Source organism: Hermetia illucens, chromosome 5 (assembly GCF_905115235.1).
Source record: "Hermetia illucens chromosome 5, iHerIll2.2.curated.20191125, whole genome shotgun sequence".
Taxonomy (NCBI): Eukaryota; Metazoa; Arthropoda; class Insecta; order Diptera; family Stratiomyidae; genus Hermetia; species Hermetia illucens.
In genome coordinates, this window is record NC_051853.1 from 89,559,862 (window position 1) to 89,587,684 (window position 27,823).

Genomic DNA, 27,823 nt, shown 5'->3' on the forward strand with positions numbered 1-27,823 from the left:
TTTCGTCCTGTTCTGAGGAGTGTCGCAATATGTGGAACCTCAAAAATGCAAATAGTTTTTAAAAATAACAAAATGACGAATTTGTGCAAAATATTTTAAAAATTGTTTTGTTTTATGCTCAATTACTAAAAAAAAAAATATTATTAGAAAATTAAATATTTTTGAGATTTCACATGTAGGTATGGGCATGCTGTTTAAGGGATTTAAATTTAAACTAAATCGGCAAAGTTGTTTTCTGTGAGTGCTTCCCTAAACTTTGAAAATGTGGTTTTGAGTAAAACACGTTTAAAGTTTTGGCAATCGATCGTAACCAATCTTACTGAGGTGGTGTTCCGAAATTCTTTCCTGCATAGTGTGTCGTTTTATTGTTTCTAATGGTATATACAAATTTTGACATAATGTCTAATCCTTAGTCAGCTGATTATAATAATGTGTGTTGCTTAATTTGCATTTGTATATTTACTGAGGCACGATTCATTCTTTGTGCTACAGGTTAAGAAATATTTTGGATTTTAATCTGAGATTTTGACAATAAATTTTCAATACGTTATATTTTCGAATTAGGTAAAGAGAAAAAAATCGAATCGAATCGAGTTAAACAGGGGGACCTTTCCCTTCCTCCAACATAGCCTCCCCATTGTATATTCCTCACGGCTGGAACCCCTTAGGAAAACGGGTTGAAAATTTGACCGTTACCTAAAATTTACTTAAAATTTTAAAAAGTTCTTTTTGAAAAGATACCAGAGTGTTCCCTTAAGGGGATATATACAGTTGCAGTGATATAACGATGCTTCTTAGATTTTCTTTCGACTGCTTACTAAATGTTTATTAAAAAACTGTTGGCAGCATCGATTAGATATCGCAGGATACATGTAAAAGTATTTTTTGAAGAAAAAAAGTTAAAGGTGGTGGATCTACTACAGTTTATCAAGAGTACCTTTTTGGAAATGGTTTGCGGTGGACACGATAACCCGAGAATAGTTCATCCCAAGTCAAAATTTTAATATAATTTCGTTAGTATATCGTATTATTTAGTTACTGAATAAAAAATTTGTCAATTTGGGAATTTTTAAACGACCACGGTTTTAAAAAATTTTGTACTTTTTCGAGGTATTATAGAAAAATTGAAAATTTTTTACTTAAAAAATATATTTTTTGGAAGTAATAAAAAACTCTTCGTTCAACGACTAGTTATTAGCATAATAAATATCAGTAAGTGGTAAAAATTTGGCGTTGATTGTTGGCTGTGTTCATCGCAAGAACACTTTTATAACAAGTCGGGAAACCGGAAGTGCACAAATGGCATAGTTCTACACTCAAATATACTCACACAAGAAGCAAACAAAACCTTTCATACCTGAAGCGCCCAGCTTCCGGTTTCCTGACTTGTTTTCTATTTTCCCGGCCATCACAACTGTATAGCAAATGCATATTGACTATTCCAATCACGCTGAAAGAGCTTTATAAGTTGAGTCCTTATTGTTTGCTCTGCTTTGTTGCCCACTTCTTGTAGAACTAAGCCAATCCCTGGAGTATCGAAAAAATAATCTGCTCTCCAATCAGATATACCAATGAAAGCTGTATTATCGGTCACCAGAAACATGCTGTGATCTATCGAACCTTTTTTAGTATGCCATTTGGGAAAGGAAATCCTTTTCTGAAATAAATGAATAAGGAAAATGTGATACCACTCAACATCTCTTGCAGGGTGCAAAGTGATTTTTACTCACCAATTTAAATTTTTTTCCGGTAATTTCTTGTGCATATCGTTGAAATGAATTGAGAAATTGCTCCTCTTCATCTGTACTTTCTGTCCAAGACGTTAAAAGTTTTATAGAAATATTTCGTCTTTCAATAGCTCCACACAACGTTTCGTGAATCTTCCTCAAATATCTATGAAAAAAACGGAATTGAATTACATATAGTGTCTTGCGGTCTGTTAGGTTCTAATTTGAGAAATCTGGAGTATGCAGTGAATATTGGGTCTTGATTGAAAAATTTAGATCAGTGCTCAAAATAATAGCGGTATAACGATATTCACGGAGGTCATCGTAATGGTTGCATCAAGATTTGATCACTCCTGCCGATTGACTTATGGAGACATGTAGTTTTAGACAATCTTTTAATTTATTGTTGTGGGTGTGTACTCCGATAAATTGTTTTTATTAATCGAATTGATGTGGTGGTTCATTATACTACATAAATTGGCAACAAATGTGAACTCGAACAATGCGTGATCCTTGTAACAAATATCGCATCATCTGGTCCGAGGACGATGGATTGTCTGACGCAGTGTCATCTAGTTCGATGGATGACTCAGCGGAAGTGAATACTATGCTACGTTTTAAAAAATCAGCGGAAAAATAGGCAGCTATCATGGTTCGCTGAATTTGAAGTCAAATGTCGAATTTTCAAGATCATAAAGGTGGTCGGTGATGGGTAAGGGAAATATGACGCCTTCAAGATACGGAGAATAAAAAAATATTAATTGAACTGCAACTAGGAGCCTAAAAGCGACAGATAATTTTGCCAACTTGGTGTGGCTCCAACGACTGTCTAGAAACACGCAAGCTGTCCTGAGTATTTCTGAAACGCTGGACCTAAAAAATCATACAAATGTGCGAACCTTGCAGCGTATCAACCATTTCTGTATAACCATCGGTTTCGGAGAACGGTATTAGGGAGGAATTGGCACATATTGAGAAGTTGTTCAATAAATTGCAGTGCAGTAGGCTACATAGCCAGAGCTCTTCTAGGTCTCGTAGATGAACGCCATCGTGAAAAGCTAGACATCCGTCATGCTTTTACTAGCATAACACATTGCGAGTTGGCGCGATCGGTATTCATTGCTGCTGAATTCGGTAGTTAAGAGCAAGCCACCTTCATATCTTCAATACTGTTATGAGTTTAACTTTCTTGATTGATATTGCTCCAGGTGTATCAACTTTTTCTCGGAAACAGCAACATCATAGGTGTAAACCATTGCCGGTGGAGTGTTTCGCTGACATTAACGCAAGCGAATGTAATTATCACATTTTCTTCTAGAGAATTAGACAGAAGCTTCGCACGATACCAATATCACTTCGTTCGAATAGCGGAATGTTTATTGATAAGGCCCTTCTTTAATGCGTGAGTACTAGCCACAGTACCCTTGCTCCGAAATCGTCAATGTCGGGACTCCTCCGAAAAACAAGGGGCGACAAGGATGTCGGCCACTGGAAGCATGCGAAGAAGCGGAGGTCCACTGAAGTCCTACCCAAAAGCCAGTACCAGAAGATTATACATATTTTTTTTAGAAATTGGATGCAATTCTACTCATATTGGACAGGGGAGACAAAGTGGTGCCGTATGTCGACAACTTGATGATATGGCGTCAGGAATGTTTCCTTCTTTTATGAGTGAAATCATGCTGCAAGATGCGGATTCGGCATGAATCTAACCAAAACGGAGCTGATGTTATTTACTACCAAGGCAAGGGTATCCGAATTCCACCAATCCATTTATACTGATCCTCTAATATATAGTGCATTAGTCGCTTTAAATATTAGGTTGGCGGATTAAAAATCGGAATTTTCTACTAAATCGCACTACTTGTAAACACGTTATAGTAGTTCATTAAGTAGGGGCTCATTTTGAAGATCCATTTGACAGTTTTCAACGTGTGGAAATAAATACATTATACGACGATGACAAACAAGTCGGGATACCGGAAGCTGGGCACTTCGGGTATAAAGGTTTTGGGTTCATCTTTTGTGAGAAACTCTCTATGCACAGTTTTCCATTAGTAATAATAATAATAATCGTTGGGACAACAATCCAATTAGATCAGGGCCTCGAAGTATGTCAGAGCACTTCAAGACAGTAACGGTACTCTGCAGTACACTGCAGGAGGCAATGTGGTCAGCATTACGCTCGCCTAAGATTATTACCCTGATTTGACTCAGGTACTCATTCGCAGCTGAGTCGGCTGGAATCCGACGTCAAATCAAGATACAAACCCCGCTGTCACCAGTGAGATTTGAACCGCGACCTTCCGTAAGGCAGCTTTGTGCTCTAACAGCTAAAAATGCAAAATATTCCTTCATTAATGACTAAATAAATAAACGTTGCCCATCCAAATTGATCTAAGGCATTTCCATCAAAGGGTAGTATAGTTCCCAGGGCGAAAAGTGCATTGGTACGTACCCACGATGGAGCATAAAACCTGGGAAACGTCTGCTGAACCAACACCAACAGCTCTACTACCAAACCCTATCTCCACCTCCACGTGGTGATCGCTGAGAGTTCTTTCTCCATGAAAAACTGCAGACGGAGAAGGATGAAGGCGAGTCTCCCGCACCTAAAAACAGAACAAGATGTACCAACTGGTCCTCCAGGTTGGGGGTTGGGTAGGGCTGACAACCCTACACCGAAAACCGATGTTACGAAGCCACGAAACGAGCCTCGGACAGGATGGATTTTACAAGGACGAACCCGGCAACGACAACGGATTAACGATTTGCGCATTTTCTCATGGAACTTGCGCTCCCTGTACAGACCGAATGCTGCTGAGCAGCTAGTCGATACCCTGTCCCAATATAAGGCTGATGTAGCAGCGTTACAAGAAATGCGATGGACAGGGACCGGTTTCCTGGAGAAGAGCCGCTTTATATTATAGCGCTTTATATTATAGAACCAAGCTCTCGGAGTAGGTTTCTCAGTCAGCCAAAAAATGAAATCTGCTGTTATCAGCATTGAAAATATAAGTGAAAGGCTATGAACTCTGCGTTTGCGAGGCAAGTTTAGAAATATAAGCTTCATAAACGTTCACGACCCTACAGAGGAGACTGCATAGTCGGAGAAGGATACCTTCTACGAGCGGACCCTCGAAGCCTGTCGCAAATATGATATCAAAATCATACTTGGAGATTTCAACAGTGAAGTAGGGACGGAGCCCGTATGCAGGCGATATGTTGGCTCCCATAGCTTACATAGCGATACCAATGATAACGGATTGTGCATTATCTAGTTAGCAGTATCACACGAAATGGTTGTTGGAAGTAGCTGGTTCGGGCGGAAAGCGGTTGACAAACATACGTGGGCCTCTCCAGGCGGGACCACTTTCAAGCAAATTGACCACGTGCTGATTGAACGCCGCCAGTCCTCAGCCTTGATGAATGTCAGAACATATAGGGGGGCCAATAACCGCAGTCAACAGAGGTCCTGGAGATGAAGCATCAACAAATGATCTTCACAACCACCTGAAGAACGTTATCATTGACACGGCCACAAAGATATTTGGCCCCAGCCGCAAAAAGAGTCGGAACGGCTGGTTTGACGATGAATGTGAGCTAGCAACTGAACGGAAGAATGCTGCATACCGAGTTGCATTCTCAAAGAACGCGGGCATGCGCAAAGACTTATCACGAATTCCGTCGAGCGGAGAAGCGACTTCACAGACGGAAAAAGGAAAATTGGGAGAAGTCTGTGAACTAGAAAAGTACAGGGAGGAACCGCACCAGGCGCGGAAGTTTTATCAACAAGTCGGCAGGATGAAGCCTTATACACCATCATGCTCATCCTGCCGAGACAAACAGGGAAATCTGATTTCCGACAGAATGGGCATATTGGAGCGATGTGTTGAGTACTTTGATGAGCTACTGAACAACCAGAACATCGGCGAGTTGGAGGTCCCGCCAACTGAAGACGACGAACAAATACTGCCACCACCAAGTATAGAAGAAACAGTCCGTGCAATTCATCGGCTTAAAAATCATAAGTCGCCAGGAGCCGATTGAATTAGCCCCATCCGCCCAGAACATCATTAACCCATACCAAAGAAACTTCACTCCAGGCAAATCAGCAACAGATCAGATTTTCTCTCTGCCGCAAGCGATGGGAAAACTGTTGGAATATGGACAAAAGTTGCACCATCTATTCATCGACTTTAAAGCCGACTATGATAGCATAGCCAGAGTAAAACTGTACACGGCATGAGTTAATTCGGTATTCCGATGAAATTGATAAGACTGACTAGGCTGACCATGACCAATGTGTGACAACCCAACTACTGGCCGATGCTGACGATATCGACATCATGGGAAGAACCACCCGAGACGTACAAACTACCTTCATCCAGATCGAGCAGACGGTACTCGGCCCGAGATCTTGGGCTGCACATCGATGAAGGCAAGACAAAGTATATGGTGGCAACGTCAGCACCAAAAACCAACCAATTGACAACATCGAACCGCATTGATCAAACGAGAAGAATAAGGATAGGAGAATACAACTTTAAGACCGTTGATAATTTCTCCTATCCAGGGTCGAAAATCACAAGCGATAACAGCTACGATGATGAAATCCACGCACGGTTTTTGGCAGCCAACAAAGCTTACTTCAGCTTACAAAAACTGTTCCGCTCGAAACGTCTCACCAGTCCTCATGTATTCCTCGCAGACTTGGGTTCTTAGCAAGAAGAATAGCGAACTCTTGGCCGCGTTCGAGAGAAGAATCCTCATCCGGCTCAATAGGTTACGGTGGGAGGGTCACTTAATCCGTATGGATGAGGATGATCCAGCCCGGAAAGTTTATAAGGGCAATATCTATGGTAGAAAAAGAAGACGAGGCAGGCCCTGCCTAAGATGAAGCGATTGCGTAGGTCAGGGCACCAGACAGCTTTTAGGGATATCGAATTGGTGTACCTCGGCGCAAAACCGGGATGTCTGGAGCTCCTTATTAAGGTAGTGCTAGACCGGATACCGGTTGTTGCGCCGTTGATGATGATTTCCATTTTACTCCGTGCTTAAGATCATGTATATGTGCACTTAAGTATGGTAAATGACGCTGGTGCTAACGTATACACATGTCCATCCTATTCGACACTACCCGCAAACTTAATTAGCGCATTCGCATATATACGGATGTCGGTCTCGAATAATCCATACTGACATGAAAATAACTAAAAAAAGCTAAAAAAGGAAAACTAAAATGTTACCATTGACCCCACCATTATAAGTTCACTTGATATAATGATGACCTCATCCACGCCTTAAACAGCAACAAATTTACGTGAAATGCAAAACTTTAACTTTGAATAACTTTTCAGAGTTATGTCTTATTTAGTCCCCCATACCAGTGCCAAATCTTGTACTTCTAGGATAATCTTAAATGGACTAAATTTCTAGAATAGAGTAATATGCTATTATTAACTTGCTTTGAGTAGATATCGGAATGGAATGTTTTTTTTAGATTTTTCGGTTGGATATGTTTTGAGAACGAGACCTGTTTCACTTTTTGGTGCATACATTTTGAGCCCACACTCGCCCATATTTCAGCCAATATGAGAAATAAGGTCAATTTCAAAAAGTACTAATCAAAAGCTTTCATTTGATATCCCACATAACTATATTCTGTCAAAAACAACTTTACCCCCTTTGGCCACTTGCTATATGTAAAGGGATTCGCAGGCTACACCTTCTCACCAAAGTTGGTGACAATTGGTTCAGCCGCTTCCGAGTAAATCGGGTGGGACAGACATACAGACATGGAAACGATTTGAATAAGGCTTTGTTTCACACAAAACCTTAAACATGGGCCAATTCATGGACTGCATCCAAAGATTACGAGTTCTTTCGCAAGGGCATCCATCCAATAATCCCGAAAGATGGGCAAATGTCGTTACTGGCGACGGCCAATATTTTCAATGAAATTGTTCTGATAGTCGCTTTACAATAAAACGTCGATATTTCCAAAAAAATCTGGTTTTTGATTCACAAACCTAATATCATAAGGACATGTGGCTTTACAAGAAAACTGGAAGAATATTTTACAAGAACAGTAAATAAATTGATTGCTCTAATGTTCAATTAGTGAAAAATGTATAATAATTAATCGAGGGGGTTATTTCCATAAAAAATCAGTTCAGTTTTATACTGCACTAAAATTATTATTGGACCTTGCCTTTATACGCTTCGAATATAGTGAGTTTAATTTAATTTCCCTACCTTTTTTCATAGGGGTCTCAAACTTTTGGTTGGCAGTCTTTACATATCTAGGAGCGAAGCAGTAAGCCTAGATTACAGTTAGCTACAACCAGTTACATACTGCACTCTCCGTTGTCCTTCTAAGAAATGAAATCAATGCGAATATGCACGATTTCAAAGTGGTTTGAATTTAAGCACGAGGGAAACCACACACAGAAAATTCGTCTCCATGCACATTGCTTGAAATTGTATGATAGATAAACAATCATTGCGCATATTCGACCTTCTTCGGTACTTTTGCGAAAAAAATTCGCGCATCGAGTACGTGGTTACGGGCTAATGGCAGTATGTGTGATTACGATTCAAGCAAACGAAGTGTTACACATTGCATAGCTATTTATGGCTGCAATGTGGAAGCACACACAGCAGAACTATCTAGCCGCCATCGACACACTAACACATGAATTACAAAATCTTATCAAGGAAGGGTGGGAACATCTAAGGAGGAAAAAACCAAACCCTATTAGAATCGAGTCGATATCTGTCTGTCTGTCCATTACACCCGATTTATTCGAAAACGGACCGATTGTCACGAAAATTGGTGAGAGCGTGTGGTCTGTTGTTTCCTTTATAAAAGCAACAAGTGGCGCTATTTTGTGTTCAGTTTAACAGGGGGCTCCCCAAACATGTGAATGGAGGGTGCAGCATTTATTTCACAGAATGTGACCATGTGGGGTATCAAATTATCAATTAGTACTTTTCGAAACTGGTCCCATATTTGATCTTGGATGGAACATGGGGGAGTGAGGGTTCGCAATATGACCACTAAAAAGTGTAACAGATCTCGTTCTCCGAACCTATCCAACCGAGAAATCTGAAAAAAATCACAGTGGAGTATCTAAAAGAAAATCTAGCCTTCAAAATACATCCCCTTTCCTATTTTAGAAATCTAGCCGGAAATTCCTTTAAGTTCATGCTGGAACTACAAAATGGCAATTGCGTAAGGGATAACATAAGGCATAACTTGGAGAAGTTTGAAGGAAATCCAACTATTATTTACAAAGTTATAGAAGGTGAAACTTTTAGATTTTGTCTGAAATGAGAATATCCGCGATCGATATGGGTTTGCACCGATCGTGGAAAACTGCGAGCGAGGCGTTTTCAATGGTTTGGTCATGTAATTCACGCCAACGATACACTGGATGGGGATTTAAAGGCCTCGCGATTACATCCTGATCAGGCATTTGATAAAATAAAATGACGAAACCGATCACGACGAGCCGACCCCGCTTGTGAACGGGACAAAGGCTGAAGAAAAAGAAAAGGATGTGAGGAGCGACGAGTGCACGATAGCTCCGTGTCACATAGCTAAAAATTCCATTGCCCTCTATTTTTTAGAAAGCAATTTAAATAAGTCATTTCATGGAAACCCCTGTATTGATAATAGTCAACCTCATATGCTTCACACTCTGAGTTTAATATTATTAGCAAATGCCAAGAATGTAACCTACATCAATTATAGTAAAAGGCTGGAGAGAAGTGGATTCTTCTGGAATGGAATTTTAATGTTTCACTCGAATGTCGATTATTCTCATTAATTATGACGTCAGCATCTTATTTGCATGGCTTTGGAACCAGTTAATTTGCACGAAATTGATAAGTTTGAACTGCTATAACTTTGGCGCTAATGGTCAGATTTCCATGAAATTTAGCACGTATATACAAAATTGTACGTATTGTTGTCTATGCTGGTACGAATTCGGAAGTCGTGGGATGAATTTAAAGGGGGTTTTCCAGTAAATTTCTAAAAGTTAGTAATATACTATTAGTAAGATTATTTGACCAGATATCGGAAAGGGACATATTTTGAGGCCTAGATTTCGTCTAAGCGCACCACCCTGATTTTTTTCGGATCTTTGGGATGGGTAGTTTCCAAAAATGAGTCCTATCTCACTTTAAGTGCGTACATTTTGACTCCTTACTCACGCACTTTGCAATTCACGCCAAAACTTATGCCAGTTTCTGAACGTACTAATCGAGACCTTTCATTTGATATCCTACACGACTATATCCGGTGAAAAAAATTTTTGATAGCCCCCTGTTAAACTCCACCTAAATTTATGCCACTCGCTGTGTGCGTTGGATTTCATAGTTCCCATCTGTCCATCAAATTTTGTTCGGATCGGTTTCCCCGTTTTGGAGAAAAATGCGTGTGGCAGACAGACAGACATTGAATTGATTTTAATAAGGTTTTGTTTTATACAAAACCTTAATAAAAGTGGTTTCATTGCTGCAGTGTCAAACAAAAATGATAAGCGAGAAAGATTAAATACTCACAGTACATCCGGCAGTTGTTTCTTAAAAGGATAGTATGTGATCACTGAAATATAAATAAATTTCTTGGCATTTGCTATTGCTTTAACTATGGCATCTTCTGTAGATATTCCTCCGATAAAATCCTTCATTGGCCCGGAAATCTGCATTAAAAATAAATAAATAGAATTAATAATTATATTAAAATATAAATAATTTGAAATTTAAAGAAACATAGCAATAAAGGACTCCACTTTGCAACGGGCCTTAGACCAGTATCCCTTTACATTCGTAGTAGCATAATCGCAACTGGGGGAGCAAGGACGACCTAAAGTCGTTGCCAAGCGACGAAGAGGATGACAGCGGCAATGTCAACATTTCCTTGTCGTTTTTCGACCAAAATAACCGCAGACGATTTGATGGAACCATAGTATCTCCACTGATAGACTTGCCGTTGGAATTCTGAGCATACCCACATTGAAACTTGATGTCGAATGCAGTAGAAAGCGTAAGAAAAGCAGAAGTTGAATCATACTTTCTCTCTCGCGGTAATCTGGGCAGAAGGAACCGAACTCAGCACACAAGCCAGGGAATTACATAAGCTCCAAAGGCTGGCTTGCGTGTGTATCAGTGAGGCAATAAGGACACGCCCAACGGTACCCTTGGAGGTCCTTCTGGGATTAACCCCTCTCCGTCTGCACATACAGATGCAGGCAAGGAGGGCAGGTAGTATGAGTGAGGCGGGGAGTTGCCTAAATCGAAGGAAAATTGATATTCTTTCTAGGCGGTATCCTAAATTACTGATACCAAGGGATAACATGACAACGAGGTTTCACTTCGATAAGAAGTTTGAAAGACCTTGGAGTAAGAGGGCAAACTAGGAGCTGCGACATACGGTTTAAACCAGCAACTAATTACTTGGTACACTGACGGATCTCTCACAGCAGAGGGAGCGGGTGCCGGTGTCATTGGTCCAAGGAAAATGTACTTTGAGCCAATGGACAGGTACACTAGCATATTCCACACGGAAATATATGCCATAGAGAAATGTGCCTCCTTTAATCTGCACAGGAACTATAGGGGCAGAACATAGCTATTCTCATCGATATCCAAGCAGCGATTAAGACACTTAGGTCCAACCAGATGAACTTTAAACTGGTATGGGAATGCCTTGAGAGACTGAATACACTCAGCTCATTCAACAAGGTCTGGATACTGTGGGTTCCAGGCCACGCTGGGTTGGAAGGCAACGAGGCAGCGGACGAACTAGCCAAGAAGGGAGCAGGGACGCCTTTACACGTGCCAGAACCCTTTTGTGGAATGGGAAACGGTTTCATGGCTATGAATCTAAGAAATGAAGAGGAGCGGTTGACGGGAACTATACTGGACGGGCCTACCAGGGATGGAGCAGTCCAGGGTGCTTATTGGAGGATACGAACCCATACGTCTCTCTCACTTCCTTTCGTGGTGCTCCGTCTTTGTAATATCTCTTAGTCTTACTATTTGCGAGATGTCCTTTCCCTTGCGCAGTGAACGCAAGGAAAAGGTTTCTAAACTGTAGTTAGTTAGTTAGTTTATCTTAAGGAATTTCTTTTAATAAAATAGATCCACAAACATAGATCCAAACAAGTCGAGTAATCCGAGGCTGCGCGCTTTAGGTATACAAGGTTTGCTGTCTTATTTGTACTAGCTAGAATTCAATTTCGCATCATTTGACCCAATGATAAAATTTACCATTTCCGCCATTCTTTACATAATATGAACGCCCCAAGCTCAGATACAGGAGGAGGTCCCGCAACAGGCCGACCAATAAAGTGCATTTAATCTTTAATGTCGCTACAAGAACAAAGGTTCTTGACGCATGGGCGGCGTCAGGACGTAAGCAAATTAATCCGAGCCAAAATTCGTGTCTGTACGCCAAATATTTGTGCACTCACTGATAAGAAACTCGTAAGAGCTCTTTGAAAGAGGCACACCGATATCTGTGCTCTACAAGAAACTCAATGAAGCTTTGATATAAGACGCGAACGCGGTAAAAATGGCTATTAATTTTTTCGCTTTGGTAACCCACGCACTCAATGTGGTGTCGGCATTGCCATCTCAAACAGATTCTCTGAAGCCAGAGGTCGAGTAATTTGATCCCCAGCTGCCTGCCGATGACTACATCTTTATTCCGTAACCGTCTGGTTATGGATATAGTGCGGCGGATGTGTCTGGGGTTCCTTATTAAGGCAGACCTAGACCGGATATCGGTTGTTGCACCGTTGATGATAATGATGGCAAGATATGGAAGGTATCAGAAGGGATGGATAAATGCAGATGGAAAAGACAACACTTCAGGAATAATTACTACGAAGAAATGAAATGACAAAGAAGAAGAACGGCAAAATTGAAAAGTAAGAAAGTTACACGACTGAGTATCATAGAGAGATTCAGTAGTGTTTATCGTTTGAGTGCTATGGCCGAACAAGTATGGGAAGACTTGGGCAACGACGTAAAAATAGAGAAGAGAAGTAACGCACAGGAGCAGAAGCAAAGACAAAACTGGAATGAAAGTCAAAGGTTGGGTAGCTAAGGCTTGTGGAACAGACGGAATCTTCAGCAAGTCGGGAAATCGGAAGCTAGACGCTTCAGGTATGAAAGGTTTTGTATATTTCTTTTATAAAGATATTTGAGTGTAAATTTTTCCCATTAGTACGTAACACGTAATATACGCATATATTATGTGAGAATATTCACCTTCGGGTAATATTGACGTTTCCCGCAATTCGCGCACGTGTGTGCAGCGAGTCGCAGACCAGTACCATTTTATTACTCGCAGCGACACAATCCCGGCCACCATCAGGGAGCGTATTCGACTTGGCATCAACAACACCACGCTGCACTGCAGGCAACAGTTTCAGTACTCGCCGAAGCACTCTTCTCCACCGTCCAGCTGAGGTTTCCGTTGAGGTTCGGGACGAATTTCAAAGAACTTGTATAGAATTCTCGGATATGGATACTTTGCATAGACCGGGTATTCCCAGGCTCTATGCATCTCAAGAAACTCCGGGAATTCTATCTCAAATCAATGATGAGATTGCATCTCGATTGTGTGCTGATATGTCGCTCCTGCAACTACAATCACTTGTGTATTGTGGTGCAGTTGCGGCTATCAGATTGCACGGTCAGAAGATTCGCTTTCGTGTTATTGGTTTGGGTGACAAAAGAGATCCACCATGGAAAATTCGTCTGGAACGTCGGCGGGACTCACTAAGGCAGGACATTGCTAGACTGATTCAGATCAGCACTGGCAATGCCAGCAGACGGGTGAGAAATAAAGTGCAGAGGGTTTACCGGAACTATACCACCCCCAGTGAGACACTCGTAGTTGAAATTCTGGACACACTAAAACAGAAACTTTCTGTCATATGCAGTCGGTTACGACGGTATGGCGAAAGTCATTCCAGACGTGTCCAGAATGCAACATACGCGAAGAACCAGCGGGACTTTTTCTGATCTTTCAACGATTCCCAACAGAGCGTCCAGACAGTGCAGTTTTCGGTGACGGAAGCGAAAGAATATTGGGATGGACTTTGGGGGTTACCCGCCCAGCATGCTGAGCATGCTGAGTGGATCACCGCCGAAGGCACCTGCCATGCCAATACGTGGGCATGAATTTTGCGGACGCTACCGAAGAGGAAGTTCAACGAGCCATAAACAACTCCAAGAGCTGGGAGGGGGGGGGGGGGGGGCAGGTTTGGATCGGGTGCAGAATTTCTGGTATAAGAAATTTACCAGCGTACACAGTCGGTTGGCACGCAGTATAAATGAGGTTATGAGTCGGCCGGAGGAGTTTCCACTCTTCCTCACTGCGGGAATTACCTACCTTATCACTAAGAAGGACACGGTGCAGGACCCCGCAGACACAAGGCCGAATACTTATTAACCAACCCTCTACAAATTCATCACGTCCATTATTAGTGGAAGGATCAATGCGCACCTCGAGACTAACAACATTCTGTCCGATGAGCAGAAGAGTTGCCGAGTTGGGTCAAGGGGTTGCAAAGAGCAACTCATTACCGACTCGGTAGTTTTTGGACAAGCAACTAGAGGCCAAAGAAAGCTCTTTAGTTGCGATATATTATGTCAAGGCTTTTGATAGAGTTCCGCATACCTGGCTGATCGATATCTTACATCTATACCGCATTGATCCGAAACTAATAAAGTTTTTGGAGACAGTCATGGCAGGGTGGCATACCACCATCATTGAGTCCCCTTTGGTTTTGTATGGCACTGAGCCCCCTTTCATGGCTACTGAATTAAGATAGAGGGCATGGTTTTGCAATAAAGTATGGCCTACGTGCTAAGTGCGAACTGACACACTTGATGTACTTATTTGACATCAAGCTGTATGCTGGGACTGACGATCATGTTAGAAGTCTGTTGCGAATAATAGACATGTTCAGTCGTGATATTCGGATGGAGTTTGGATTAGACAAGTGTCGAATCCAAGCCATTCGCAAAGGTCATCACGAGCCGCATGCCGGACATAGCGTTGGTGGCCTCCACATCGAAGCTATCACCGAGACAGAATTCTACAAGTACCTAGGAATTCTGCAAGGAACCCATGCTCGAGTTGGTGATCTGAAGGATGCTCTGCTGTCCGAATTCCTGCGAAGTGTAAAGTTGGTGCTGAAATCACATCTCTCGGGGAAGAATAAGATGAGCGCGTTGAATGTATTTGCTATCCCTTCACTGGCCGTGGAGCGGATGAACCTGCCTCGTGACATTGGAGGTAGGGGCGTGGTTGACGTGGCGGCACAACATCATCGCCAAGTCGACTCGCTGTGCGCTTATTTTTATAGAAAAGAGCAGGCGAGTCCCTTGCATGCGGCTGTCTATAAGGCAGACTGTGGACTGACTCCACTTAACTTGAAGGATCGATCTTTCAATCCTCTGAGTGGGGTGAAGTCGGACCAAGAGCGGATCAATGAATGGAAGTCGAAGGCAATGCACGGTAAACATGTGAATTGTCTTTGGCAGCCATTTGTCGAGCAGATGGCCGTGTGCTGGGGAGCTCTTTGCTGAGACGGAGGGGTTCATGTGTGCCATTCACGAAGGCGTGGTCGCCACCCGAGCTTATAAAAAGCTCATCATGAAAGAACAGGTGGAGAACGACCAGTGCAGAATGCGTAGTTTGGCGTTAGAGACGTTGGATCATTTCATTTTTGGCTGTACTGTTATGGCACCGGTGCAATACATCACCAGGCATAATGCTGTATGTAAGGTTATCCATCAAAACCTTGCATACAAGCATGGGTTGATCACGGGAACATGTCCGGTTTACCGATATGAGCCGCAAGCAGTACTTGATAGTTCTGCTTACAGCATGTTTTGGGACCGGCAAGTTCTGACTGATCGCCACACTCTACACAACAAGCCTGACGTACTGTTAGTTGACAAGACGGGTCGCTCCGCGTATATTATTGATGTTGCTATCCCCCATAATAGCAACATCGAACGGAAATATGTAGAGAAGAAGGTGAACTATGAGCCATTGGCTCGGGAAATCAAAGAAAATTGGCGTCTCGAGCGGGTGGTTGTAGTTCCCATAATATTGTCAGCTACAGGTATTGCACCTAAATCCCTCGCGGCTTGCCTTGATGTCCTGGGACTTTCGCACAGTCTGGTTCACACCATGCAGAAGTACACCATTCTGTATACGTTCTCGATGTTGCGGGGAATTCTCGACGGATTCTCCCATTAACCTACCACCGGCCACCACCATCCGGCATCCGCCGAAATTGTGATAATTCGAAAATAATAATAAAACATGCCAAAGAAGTCCTTTGTTTCTTTGATTTTGATCAACGGATTGTTCATTGCGCAAACAGTAAGAAAGGTTCGAGTGGCACATCCTAAGTACGACGCACCAGGATTGAATACACAGGTGTTGCATGGTTAACAATTTTGAGTTAACAAGCTTTATACTGGAATACGATGTGAGCTAGTGCATTCTATGAAAAATTAGCAAACGTTTTGTCTTATTTCTTTACTGAGTTCATCGTTGTAATGTCAATCCTTGGTTAGTCCTACCCAACTCCCAACCTGGAGAACCAGTTAGTACTTTTTGTCTCATTGTTAACCACGGGAGACTCGCCTACATCCTGCTCTGGGTGAAGTTTTTCGTTAATGAAGAACTCTGAGCGTTCGTCACATAGAGTTGGAGATAGGATTTGGCAGTAGAACTGCTGGTGTTGGTTCCCAGGTCTACTGTATGTTCAAACAACGCAGTATGCTAACACAAGGAGTCAATGCTTTTATCTTATAGATTAAGTTTACATGCATAAACATGCAAATGTGCATTGACAGCGCGGCAGTTGGGGGTTAGAGCGCTGGTCTCTCAATCTCATTGTCCTGGGTTCGAATTCCCATCGTCTTGGATATTTGTGTTTGTGTCGCTGCTGGGGTTTATCACTTGCATAGCATTACGTGTGGTGATAATGAAACTAAAGCACAATTTCACTTTGTGGTTGCCCTATAGTTCGTAAAGGAGTAAACAGGAGACAAACAAGTGTGCAATCATGTGGATATTATCTTACCGTGAAAAAAGAGTCCATTTCATATTTATTGTCAAAGTCGATACGATGTAATTTGGCAAGCTCGGGTCGTATATCAGTTGTGCTGGGTTGGACAGTCGCCGCATGAAAAATACTAACCAGTTCCTCTGCTAAACACGGGCAATTCTTTAAGAGGACACCCATTTCCTTGTCCTTGATTAGGTGAGAAAAATGAATATTTACAATTTGAACATTCCGCATAGTTGTGTAATATATATACCTGCCGGAAAAATCTCCAGTCGACACTGGCTGTACCAAGATAGAAGTGCATTCTGTCGGCTACCCAGGCAGTTGTGTGAGACTCCTTTACTTTAGGCAAATGCATGAGTTGTACGTGGTAATTTTCCAATGGACTAATCTCTCTTATGGTGACGTCCTGCCAAGTGAAATTATCTACAAAAATGTTCACTTTGCCTTTCCTATTTGAGTCGAATTTTCGAAGAGCTTGAAATAAGTCGTTGTCTTCAAAAGACAGCGCGTAGTTCTGGTCCGCTCCTTGCAAACTCCAACTAAACGAACATATGTCTATCGTTTTTTCAGCTGCTTCCAACAAACTTAGCCAAGCATCATATATTGAATGTTCTGAAATATAATCCATATCATGCCTAATAGGAATGGTTTCTACCAAGTAAATGCTGAAAATAAAGCACATTTTTAACAAAAACTACTAAAGAAGCTAAGAGGTGTCCACTTACCTGCACACGTCTTTGCAGTAGTATGAAGGTAACTGATATCCGGTTTTCGAAAAGTAAATTGAGAAATTATTCACTATTTGCGTGATCGGGACCAGCAACAATATCAGTACGAACGCACCAATGCATAATGACCACCAAAGTCTATTAACTTTATACACCTGACTTGAAGATAAATCTTTTTCACGTTCTCTCATTAATGGTTGTTGGCTGCCTTCCTGCAAGTATTATTCGTTATGTATATTTATTAAAATATCCTGCCCATGGTTATGCACTGGATTTTTCTTTGCAGTAAGAGAATCAGTTCTGCAATTATGATAGCTGCAGGATACGCAAGATTCAACGTTTGCAGAGTTGATAAACGTTCTAGAGTGGCTTAGAGGAATTAACGGCCAACCAGTATACTCATAGCAACTCGAACAGGTCGGGAAGTTAGACGCTTCAGGTATGAAAGGTTTTGTTTGTTTCTTTTTCAAATATACTTATTTGAGCGCAGAAATATCCCATTTGTGGGTAGCCCGTAATGTATATGTATATTTGGCAAACTACTCACTTTAGTGTGATATTGATATTTACTATTTTGGGTTGCAGTAATTTCACATGCAAAAAACAACTTTGAGCTACTATAACTTTATTAATAATAGTACGATTTAAATCAAACTTGGGGATATCATGTTTCATACTATAGCCTAATTACTGCAATTTTTTACGACTTTAGGATAACCTTAAAGGGGGTTTCTTGTCAATTCTCCCAAAAAAATAAATATACTATTATTAAGTTAATTAGAGTATATGGAGGCCTGGACACCATGCAGAGACAACTTCATGATTTTTTTCAGATTTTTCGGTTCGTTAAAGAAATCATTACTTTCGACTCACCACACTTCCCTCCTTTCCAACAAATGTCAAGACTAGAATTGGCTTCGGATAGCACTAACGAGACTATTCATTTGATACTCAACTTACTATATTCGGCGAAAATAATTTTAAACCCGCCTTTTTGCATGTATGATGATCCTCGCCCCCTTAAACTCAACATAAAAAGATGTAACTTACTGCATGTGTGGGCGTTCACAGTTTCCACCTTCTTGCTAAATTTCGTGTCAATCAGTATGCCGTTTCTGAGAAAAGTGGGTGTGACAGACAGACATTGAAGCAATTTTAAAAACATCAAAAAAAGGTGATATCGAGTTACATGAAATGCTCGAGGTTCTACTCGGGGGCTTATAAAATACTTCGGAATAAGTGAAAACAATGCTGCTAAAAATACAGTTAATACAGTAGTGAACAGATTAAGAAAATGTTTCGAAAAAATGGCCTCTACTGGTGAGAATAATTCCATAGTCCTGCCTCTCTTTGATTTTTGAAGGCACCCATGAGTTCTTAGAAAGTGTAGAAAGGTGACAAGAAGCAATAATTTTGACTTCCTATTTCCTGGCATAAATTTTGAGCCCTGTGAGCTGGGCAAACCTCTTTGTAGTAAAATGCGAATAAAACAAATAGAAATATGTGTGGCCAGCAACCTGCAAGTGTCGAAACTTTACTACTAATGAAATGTCAACAACGCCTCTCTATGGGGAGTGACTTCATGTCTACGACTTTTAGCTATCGAAAACGGTCCATGATCGATTTATTGAATGTATGCATGATCATCGACAACGTTGTCGATGGGCCCAGGAATGTTCGCTTCCTTCAACTCAAGTGAGCATTGCAGCTATAGGCTGGATATTCTAAGTCCAAACGAAGTAGATGATGAGAGTTTGACTCTCTCTCCTACTTGCTGCAATTGTGGCACTGTGCTCTGGAAAGTCAAGTGGTACCAAACAGAAATCCAGTCGATTATTACTTATGGTTACCACAGGGTGCTGTCTTATGACGTTGGAGCCAGTTGCTGACAAGATTTCGACTGCAAGATCCCGGTCCACCTTGGAGAGCATCAAAACTGTATATGCTATGCACCGATGGAGACTTTTAATATAGTGGAGAAGGACACTTTATATAAGCAATTACAGGCAGTTATGGAGAGCTTTCCTAGAGGTGACATTATGATCGTGATGAGTGATTTGGATGGCAACGTGGGCGCCAACAATAATTGGAACAACAATTGGAATCTAATACGCAAATCCCTAGCGAAGGTTGGTATTCCCACCAATCTCGCTGCTTTCATCGGTAGTTACTTAACTGAAAGGAGGCTCTGATATGATACTGATAACGGACCCCAGGAGTACGTTGTTTTCGCGGATATCCCGCAGGACTCCGTATTGGGCCTACTACTGTGGAATATTAGGTACAACGATCCCCTTCCGGAGGAAGGCACAGTGGTTACGTTGACGACATAACGCTGGTTGTTGTCGCAAAGCATCTCGAAGATGCTGAGTTATACTCAAGCGAAGCAATCGGTGCTGTCAAATGCTGGTTAGAGAGCTCTGGTCTGACGCTTGCGGAGGAAAAAACAGAAGCGGTCCTCATCACGAAGCGCCGGAAAAGAAATTACGCCTGTGTTAGAATCGGGAATCATATCATCACTTCCAAGGCGACCATAAAATATTTGGGGGTGGTGATAGACAGGAAGCTCAGCTATAAGCAACACGTACAGTATGTTTGTGATAAATCATCCACGGCTAGTATGGCCCTGGCGAGGATGATGCCGAACGTAGGAGGGCCACGGCACACCTCTAGGTTGCTTATGACCAGGGTGGTGCCCTCAGTCATGCTCTATGCGGCCCCAGTTTGGAGGGAGGCGCTGCGGATGTCAGTTAACACTAGCAAACTGAATGCAGTCTACAGGAGGACAGCCCTGAGGGCATACTCTGCCTTCAGGACTGTCTCGGATGATGCAGCATTCGTTATCTCTGGAATGATGCCAATTGACATCTTGGCAGATGAGATGGCGAATATATACCATACGAAGCTAATCTCTCCCTTATTGCAGACGAAGAACGCTGAGAGGGAGATCCATAAATAGATGGCAAGAGCGGTGGGAACCCTCGGGAAAGGGTCGGTGGACTCACAGGCTCATTCCTGCCACCAAGGAGTGGTTGGGGAGACGACACGGTGAGATAATTATAATCTCACCCAGTTTCTCACGGGGCATGAAGGATATCGCCAATACCTGCACAGGCTTAAATTGGAGACCTTACCCGATTGTCCAAATTGTCCTCTGGGACTCCGGAGGATCCAGAGCATATATTCTTCCACTGTCCGAGATTTGTGGAAGTAAGAAGGAATCTAAAGGAGACTCTAGGAGAGGTACTGGTACCAGAAAATCTGGTGCCGAAAATGCTAGCAAAACAAGAGAATTGGGATGCGGTCAACTGCATGATCGCATCTATTCAAGATAAATTGCGAAAGGCAGAGCAGAGGAGAAAAGCGCGGTCACGTACGCCGCCGGTAGAAGAAACGGGATTAAGCTAGAATTAGCTGACTCCGCCCCGTGATGTAATACCTTAGGGTGGTTCCGCGGGGCAGGGAGGGAGTCGGGGGTGGTTTTAGTGGGTAAAAATCCCACATATTGGTGTGCCCAGACCAGTGTCTTTTGAAGATTTCCACCTCCTAAAAAAAAGAAAAAAAAAGACAAACAGACAGACGAACAGACATACAGACAGTAAACCGATTTTAACAAGGTTTCATGTTTACACAAAACCTTAAAAACGGGCATAGAAAGTTCTTTGCCTTAGGTGAGCACAAAACTTTTATATCTGAAGTGCTCGGTATTCCGTTTTTATTTTCAAGATAAACAGTGAGATCAAAACATAATATGTATCCGATTTTTGTTATTGTTGTTGAACACAGGGTGGTTTTTGACTTTGAAGTTGCTCTTTTTAAAGGTTTTGTCCAAAAGACCTATTAAAATCGGTTCCCTGTCTGTCTGTCTGTCTTCAAACACACTTTCCTCAGAAACGACTGTACGGACTCACACAACATTTGTTGGGATGGTGGGAACTGGGAACACCACGCATAAACTTGAGGGGAGTCCCCTAAACGGCGACTGCATTTTTTTTTCACGAAATGCCATGTGAAGTATCAAATGAAATTTGAAGGATTAGTACCTTTCGAAGCAGATATTAGTATTGGCATTAGTTGCAAAGGGGAGAAGTGCTGGGGTTCGAAAAGGGGGCAGTATCTTCAGGGACCAGTTCTCAGAAACTGCTCTACCAGAGAATCTGGACAAAAAAATTATGGTGGTACCATGTGCATGGATCTACACCTGAAAATACTCTCTGTTACCTGAGTGTAATTATGCGGTGTTTCCAACGATTAATTATTTCAAACTCTCTGTCACGATATCGGCTCAAATAAAGTTAACAATGGTGTATTTTTAAATTTTGAAAATTTACTACGAACCACCCTTAAGTTCATCCTAGACCTATAAATTATATTTTGCAATAATAGAGAGCATCACACAAGAGAGTGTGATGGAAATCCTACTATTATTGACAAAGTTATAGTAGATCAAATTTGCTCCTCTCGCGTCAAATAACTACTCGCTAAGAAATAAAATATCAAGACAGCATCGAATTGAAGATCGGGTATATTCAACGTACGGGCTATTTATAAGTGGAACCATCATGTACCCAAACATTCTTTCATATAAAAACAAAAAAACCTTTCATACCTGAAGCGTTGAGCTTACGGTTTCAGACTTGTTTGAGACTTTGTTCAACTTCTTCAGTGTTTTTCACCGAACCGTGAGCCCGAAGGGAAAAGTATAAATGCAATTTTGTTTAGAATGGAGACGTGCGGCCCGGGGTCGGTTGAAAAATAGAATTGGTAGCTTTTAAGAAATAAAATTTCAAAGTCAACCTCAAACAAGTCGGAATACCGGAAGCTCACGCTTCGGGTATAAAGGTTTTGTGTTTATCTTATCTAAGAAATTTCAACGTATATTTTTCTATCCGTATACAGCTACAAAACTACGAGACATACGTAAATATTACAGCCGTAGATGGTACGCTTAGCCTAAACAAACAAACTGTCTATTTCCGAATACTGTACACATATATGCACGTATATCAATTGATCGTACCCATATTTCCGATTTACTTCTTCTATCTGAATTAGGCACTACCCGCAAAGTCCATTAGCACGCATATACTGTACCTACATACACACATGTCTCGTTGGAATAATTGATATTCATATACAAATGATTAAAAAACTAAAACAAAATAATTCTTTTCCACCCAATTCATACGAACTTACTTCGTTGTGGTATTGATGAATTGATATGTGATGATGACGTCATGCAGGTTGTAGAGTGCACGAAATTCACAAAAAATTGTAAAGTTTTACCCCCTATAACTTTGTTAATAATAGTTTGATTTTCTTCAAACTTGATTAAATTGTGCATTATATTCTTCATTATACGCATGCCAAATTTTATACTTCTGGGATGCACATAAAGGGGGTGCCGGGTAAATTTCTAAAATGTGGAAATATACTATTATTAACTTTATTTGGGCAGATATCGGAACCGGATATATTTTGAGGCCTAGATTTCGTAAAGTTGCACTACTGTGATTTTTTTCAGATTTTTCGGTTGGATAGGTTCTGAGAACGAGACCTGTTACACTTTTTGATGGTCATATTTGGAGCCCTCACTCCCCTATATTTCACGCAATATCATATATTGAACCAGTTTCGGAAAGTACTAATTGATACCTTTCATTTGATACCCCACATGGCTACATTCTGTGAAAAAAAATTTTACAGCCTCCTTTCACATGTATGGGGAGCCCCCCCTTAAACTTAACCCAAAATGGCGCCAGTTGCTGCATGTAAAGGGAACGGCAGATCACATACTCCTACCAATTTTCGTGACAATCGGTCCAGCCATTTCCGAATAAATCGGCTGTGACAGACAGACAGACAGACAGACAGACAGACAGACAGACAGACAGACAGACAGACAGACGGACAGACAGACATCGAATCGATTCTAATAAGGTTTTGTTTCACACAAAACCTTAAAAAGGGATTTGATGTGAACAAATCTCGGAAATTCTAGTTCTGGCCATAATGACGAATACTGTGTTTATTTTGATAAAGACATTATTAAAATCGATCCAGTAGTTCTTCAGAAAAATAAAGAGGAATTTTTAATAACGTCTTTTCGAGACCAATGCGTTCAAAGCTTCAGAAGATGTTTGCGACCATGTAAAATATTGTTAAGTTTGAATGCAAGTTTTTAAAGGCAAGTAAAGAATATAACAAACAAAGCGGAATATCAGACGCGGGACGCTTTGGGTATAGAGGTTTCGGTTCGTCTTGTGTGAGAAATTTCCTATGCACGGTTTTCCATTCGTACACAACTAAAAATTCAAAATATTCCTTGATATATCCAACTGCCACCGCTCATATGAGTTCATTTTATATGGTGATGACGTCATACACGTCTTAGATTGCGATCAGTTTACATGAAATGCAAATGTTCGACCTTCAATAACCTTGTTAGTAGCGTTAGGACTTCGACTTTATGAGTTGAACAGTTGTGGAGCCGTCGCGTTTCGCAATGCGTAAGTTACACAGGACCTTACACCCACTAACATAAGTACACTTAGTACACTTGCACTTAACCCCAAGGTTACCTCCACCAACAGTCCAGACAATGACATCAGCCTATATCACAATAGGGAATCTATAATGTAAACATTCATATAAGTGCATATGTAAACATTCCCCAACTAACGTAAACATCAATCCGTTCTAAACCGATCAATACCATATGACTCATCATCTTATCTTTTCCAATATTCAATTCATATCTCAAATATGATGAGTCATTCGAATTCTTTCGATCTACATAATATAAACAACCTGGATCAAATGAAGATCAAGAAATATTAAATTACAGAATATGCAAAATGCATTATCAGCATTTTGCACCCTTTGTCTGAAACACTATAAATATAGATCTCATCTCAGTATCATAATTTTAGTATAATACAACATCGATTTCACTTCAATTCTAACTTTAGTCAGTTCGGGTTCTTATTTAACTTTAGTAACTTTAGTTCATTATCAAGTTTAATCACTTTAGTTAAGTTTATACAATCTTAGTAAATGTGTGATATAATAAAGTGTAATAAAGTGCTTTTAAATAACAAAAAGTTATCCCACGGTTGGGACTATAAACCTATATTTTTTGAATACTCGATCGAGCAGTATTCGTAACTCGTACGTAGATTACTGCCGCATATGCTACTTCTGAGACCTCACAAGGTCCATGGAATTGAATGAGAGAATGGAGAGCCAGCAACTGTGAGCGAAAGTTTCGCATAAAATTCTTCCGTGATTGGTTCGTGGGTTTATGGGTTGTAGCCACAATGCTGCATCATTATTTCCCCTACGACAATCCACGGCTGCAACCATCCCATTGTATCTAATAACTTTGCTACCTCAGAAAGCAATTGTCGTTTAGTGAGCACAGTCCCTGTAAACTCCTGTAAAGTAACCTTGAAGAAGAAGCAATCCCTTGCAGGATGCCAACACAGTCCTAGCGTCTTGACGTGATCTTCCTCGTCGATGTTTAACGGTGGGTTCGCCTCTCTATCGGGAACAGGAATAGGCTCCAACAGGCTATCGTGACTTGCTGCCCATCTCCGTAATTTAAACCCTCCCTTTTGCAGTACTTTGATAAGGTCTTGCTGTATGGTCTGTGCTTCCTTGACCGTATCTCCGCTGGTTAGAATATCATCCACATAGAAGTCTTCTTTAATGGTTCGACACACTTTTGGGTAATGCTCCTTTTCGTCATCCGATAACTGATGCAAAGTGCGCATTGCTAAGCACGGAGCGCTGGCCGTGCCATATGCAACTGTTGTTAACTTAAAATGTTTAATCGGTTCGGATGGATGACTTCGCTACAGGATTCGTTGATAGTCCTGATCCTAGGGATGCACACTTATCTACGTCAGGCACTTCCGTCATGTGGCCTGGCTTAAGGTATAAATGTTATATATTAGTTCCTCAAGTCGCCATCGTTGCTCAGTTGCTCAGTCGTTTTTCCAATTGTGAGAACCGAAAATGCGTCTTCGCTGCGAGTTGCAAAGAGCTTTTCCAGGTTCCGCATTCTGCTTAAATGGAAGCCGAACAATGTACCTGCCAGACTCGTCCCGCCTGGTAGTCCGCTGATACCATTCCATAACTGCTTGCTTATCCCTGGTTTCCGATTGCTCACTCAGTATCTCGTTGAGTTCCTAAAACCTCTTGACCAGCCTCTCCGTGCTGTCTTCAGTAGCGATAAATGACATTATGCCCTCTTGATTGCTTCGAGCGGAAGTCGGGCCGAGTAAAATCCAGTCAAAGTGACGAGTGTAAATTCGTTATATTCGGTATTACTAAAGTTGACACGTTGATTGTGAAGTGTCCATACCTTGCTTTGATCACTAACTCCACACTGCCTTTACTCTGCATTCTTACACCCACTCCCACAGTATATATGGGTCTTTGAGAATCGCCTTCGTAGTAGAAGTAATTGAGTCACTGATTCCGTGATGAAACTCCTTTGCGACCCAGGATCTATCAGAGCTCTCAAAGTCACAAATTCGCCAGAAATACTGTGCACGCCAACTCGAGCTGTTCCGAGTAGCACTGCTTGATCTTGGGTTCCATCGCCAGCCAACAACGCTTGGGTAGTTGAGATGAACGATTTAGCATTGATTGTCATTTTTTTTTAATTGCTTGTGATTCCACCGTTATGTAGTAAAGAATAATGCTTCTTCGAACATGTCCGGCACCTGCCACTCGAAGGGCATTGTTTGACGCCATGTCCTTTCCTCAAACAGGTAAAAGACAAGTTTTGTTTCTTTACGTCAGTTTTTCGTTGTTGCCCATCCATCCCTCTAAAGTTGTCACATTGATTCACATAGTGGTCCTTGTCGCACATGCTGCACGACTTTGTGGTTGTTGCCGTCAGTGAGTTAACCTAAGAAGTTTTCCGAACGATGTTCAACGCTTTGAATGTCCTGAACTTACTCGTCAGCAACTCCAAAAACGTTTTCAAGTTGGTCTGCGTTAGTTCCCATAATCGTCGAGATTGTTGATCCAATTTCTGACTTGTTGCTCAGTTTTGAAGCCGATACTGTTCATATTAGTGATGAACTCTGCAGTGGAATCCATCGTCCGTTTGATAGAGGAAGCGGAATCCTTGTTTACGTTTAAGTTATGGAACGTGCACAAGTAAATCCATGCCATGGCTCGTTTATTGTCATACCGTTCTCGCAGCTTGTGCCTTGCTACCTCGTAATTTTCGTTGCGTTTTCAAGTACTGCATCTTTTCAACCGCAAACTGCGTCTCGTTGCACTGAATCAATGAATTGAACATGTCAATACATGCGCTACTGACTGTACTTCTCATCAAATTTCGGGATAGTTAATCTTTTCAACTGTATACGGTTCGTCGCTGCTGATCCTCTGTTGTCCGTGGGTTCTGTGGTGGGCTGGTATGTCACCAACCTCGACTTTAAACGAGTGAGCAAATCTAATTACGTTTCATCGGCGCTCTCGTGCTCTTTCAAGTAGGACTTCTGTTTACTGGAATCTCCTAAAAGGTCATTCATGTCGTTCCTGGCAGGCCTGCCACAGTCCCTCCAGTCGTTGGGTCCAGGCTCCGAAATAGCTGTCTTTCATATGATTTCGGCCGAAGTTTTCCCACCGTACTAAGATCACCTTCTTGGTCATCTTGTCACGTCACGGATTTGCAAAGATACTGACAAATAGATACTTTAAGCTCTCTCTTGCACTGGAGTCTTGCCACTCTTTTGCACTAAATTGATTTGTTCAGTTTACATGGTTGACAATATTGAGCGCGAAGATTGTGGTAAAGAACAATTTCTCCAACACGTTTAGTATCTGGTCATAATTGAATTGATTAAATATGAGTTTGGGTATAAAACCTTGCGTGCAAAATATTATCCGTGTTATGCTTTGAGAGAGAGATTGCAATAATATTGTAAATATTGTATTTATGATTCCTTAATTCTATACATTACATTAAAGTCAATAGAATCATCTTAATTCTATACAGTTGTAGTTTTTTCAAACTTGCCAAAATTGTATATTATATTATTACTTATGATAGTAAATTGTGTACCTGTAGAATGAACTTAATTGGGGTCTTCAGGTAAATTTATGAAATATCGGAATGGGAAGTATTTGCATAGAGTTTGTGTGCACCATTGTGATTTTTTTCAATACAACCTAGAGCCACCGTAACTTCATAGATAATAGTACATCAAACTGGTGGATATCA

The 27,823-nt window shown here is 41.3% G+C and overlaps 1 protein-coding gene across 2 annotated transcripts in view; it reads right to left on the reverse strand.

Annotated features, from left to right (window-relative positions):
- Positions 1-285: 285 nt before the first annotated feature.
- LOC119657566 (5'-3' exonuclease PLD3-like) overlaps positions 286-27,823 on the reverse strand; it is a 59,235-nt gene continuing 31,697 nt past the window's right edge. Inside the window, exons 2-7 of one of the 2 annotated variants that reach the window (XM_038064526.1) lie at positions 17,575-17,789; positions 17,100-17,514; positions 16,862-17,032; positions 10,302-10,441; positions 1,731-1,893; positions 286-1,657 (exon numbers count right to left, since the gene is read on the reverse strand). In XM_038064526.1, the coding sequence (XP_037920454.1) occupies positions 1,409-1,657; positions 1,731-1,893; positions 10,302-10,441; positions 16,862-17,032; positions 17,100-17,514; positions 17,575-17,768 (1,332 nt within the window). In that variant the 5' untranslated portion in view covers positions 17,769-17,789 and the 3' untranslated portion in view covers positions 286-1,408. The remainder of the gene's footprint in view (positions 1,658-1,730; positions 1,894-10,301; positions 10,442-16,861; positions 17,033-17,099; positions 17,515-17,574; positions 17,790-27,823) is intronic. The other variant, XM_038064525.1, reaches the window with a different exon arrangement.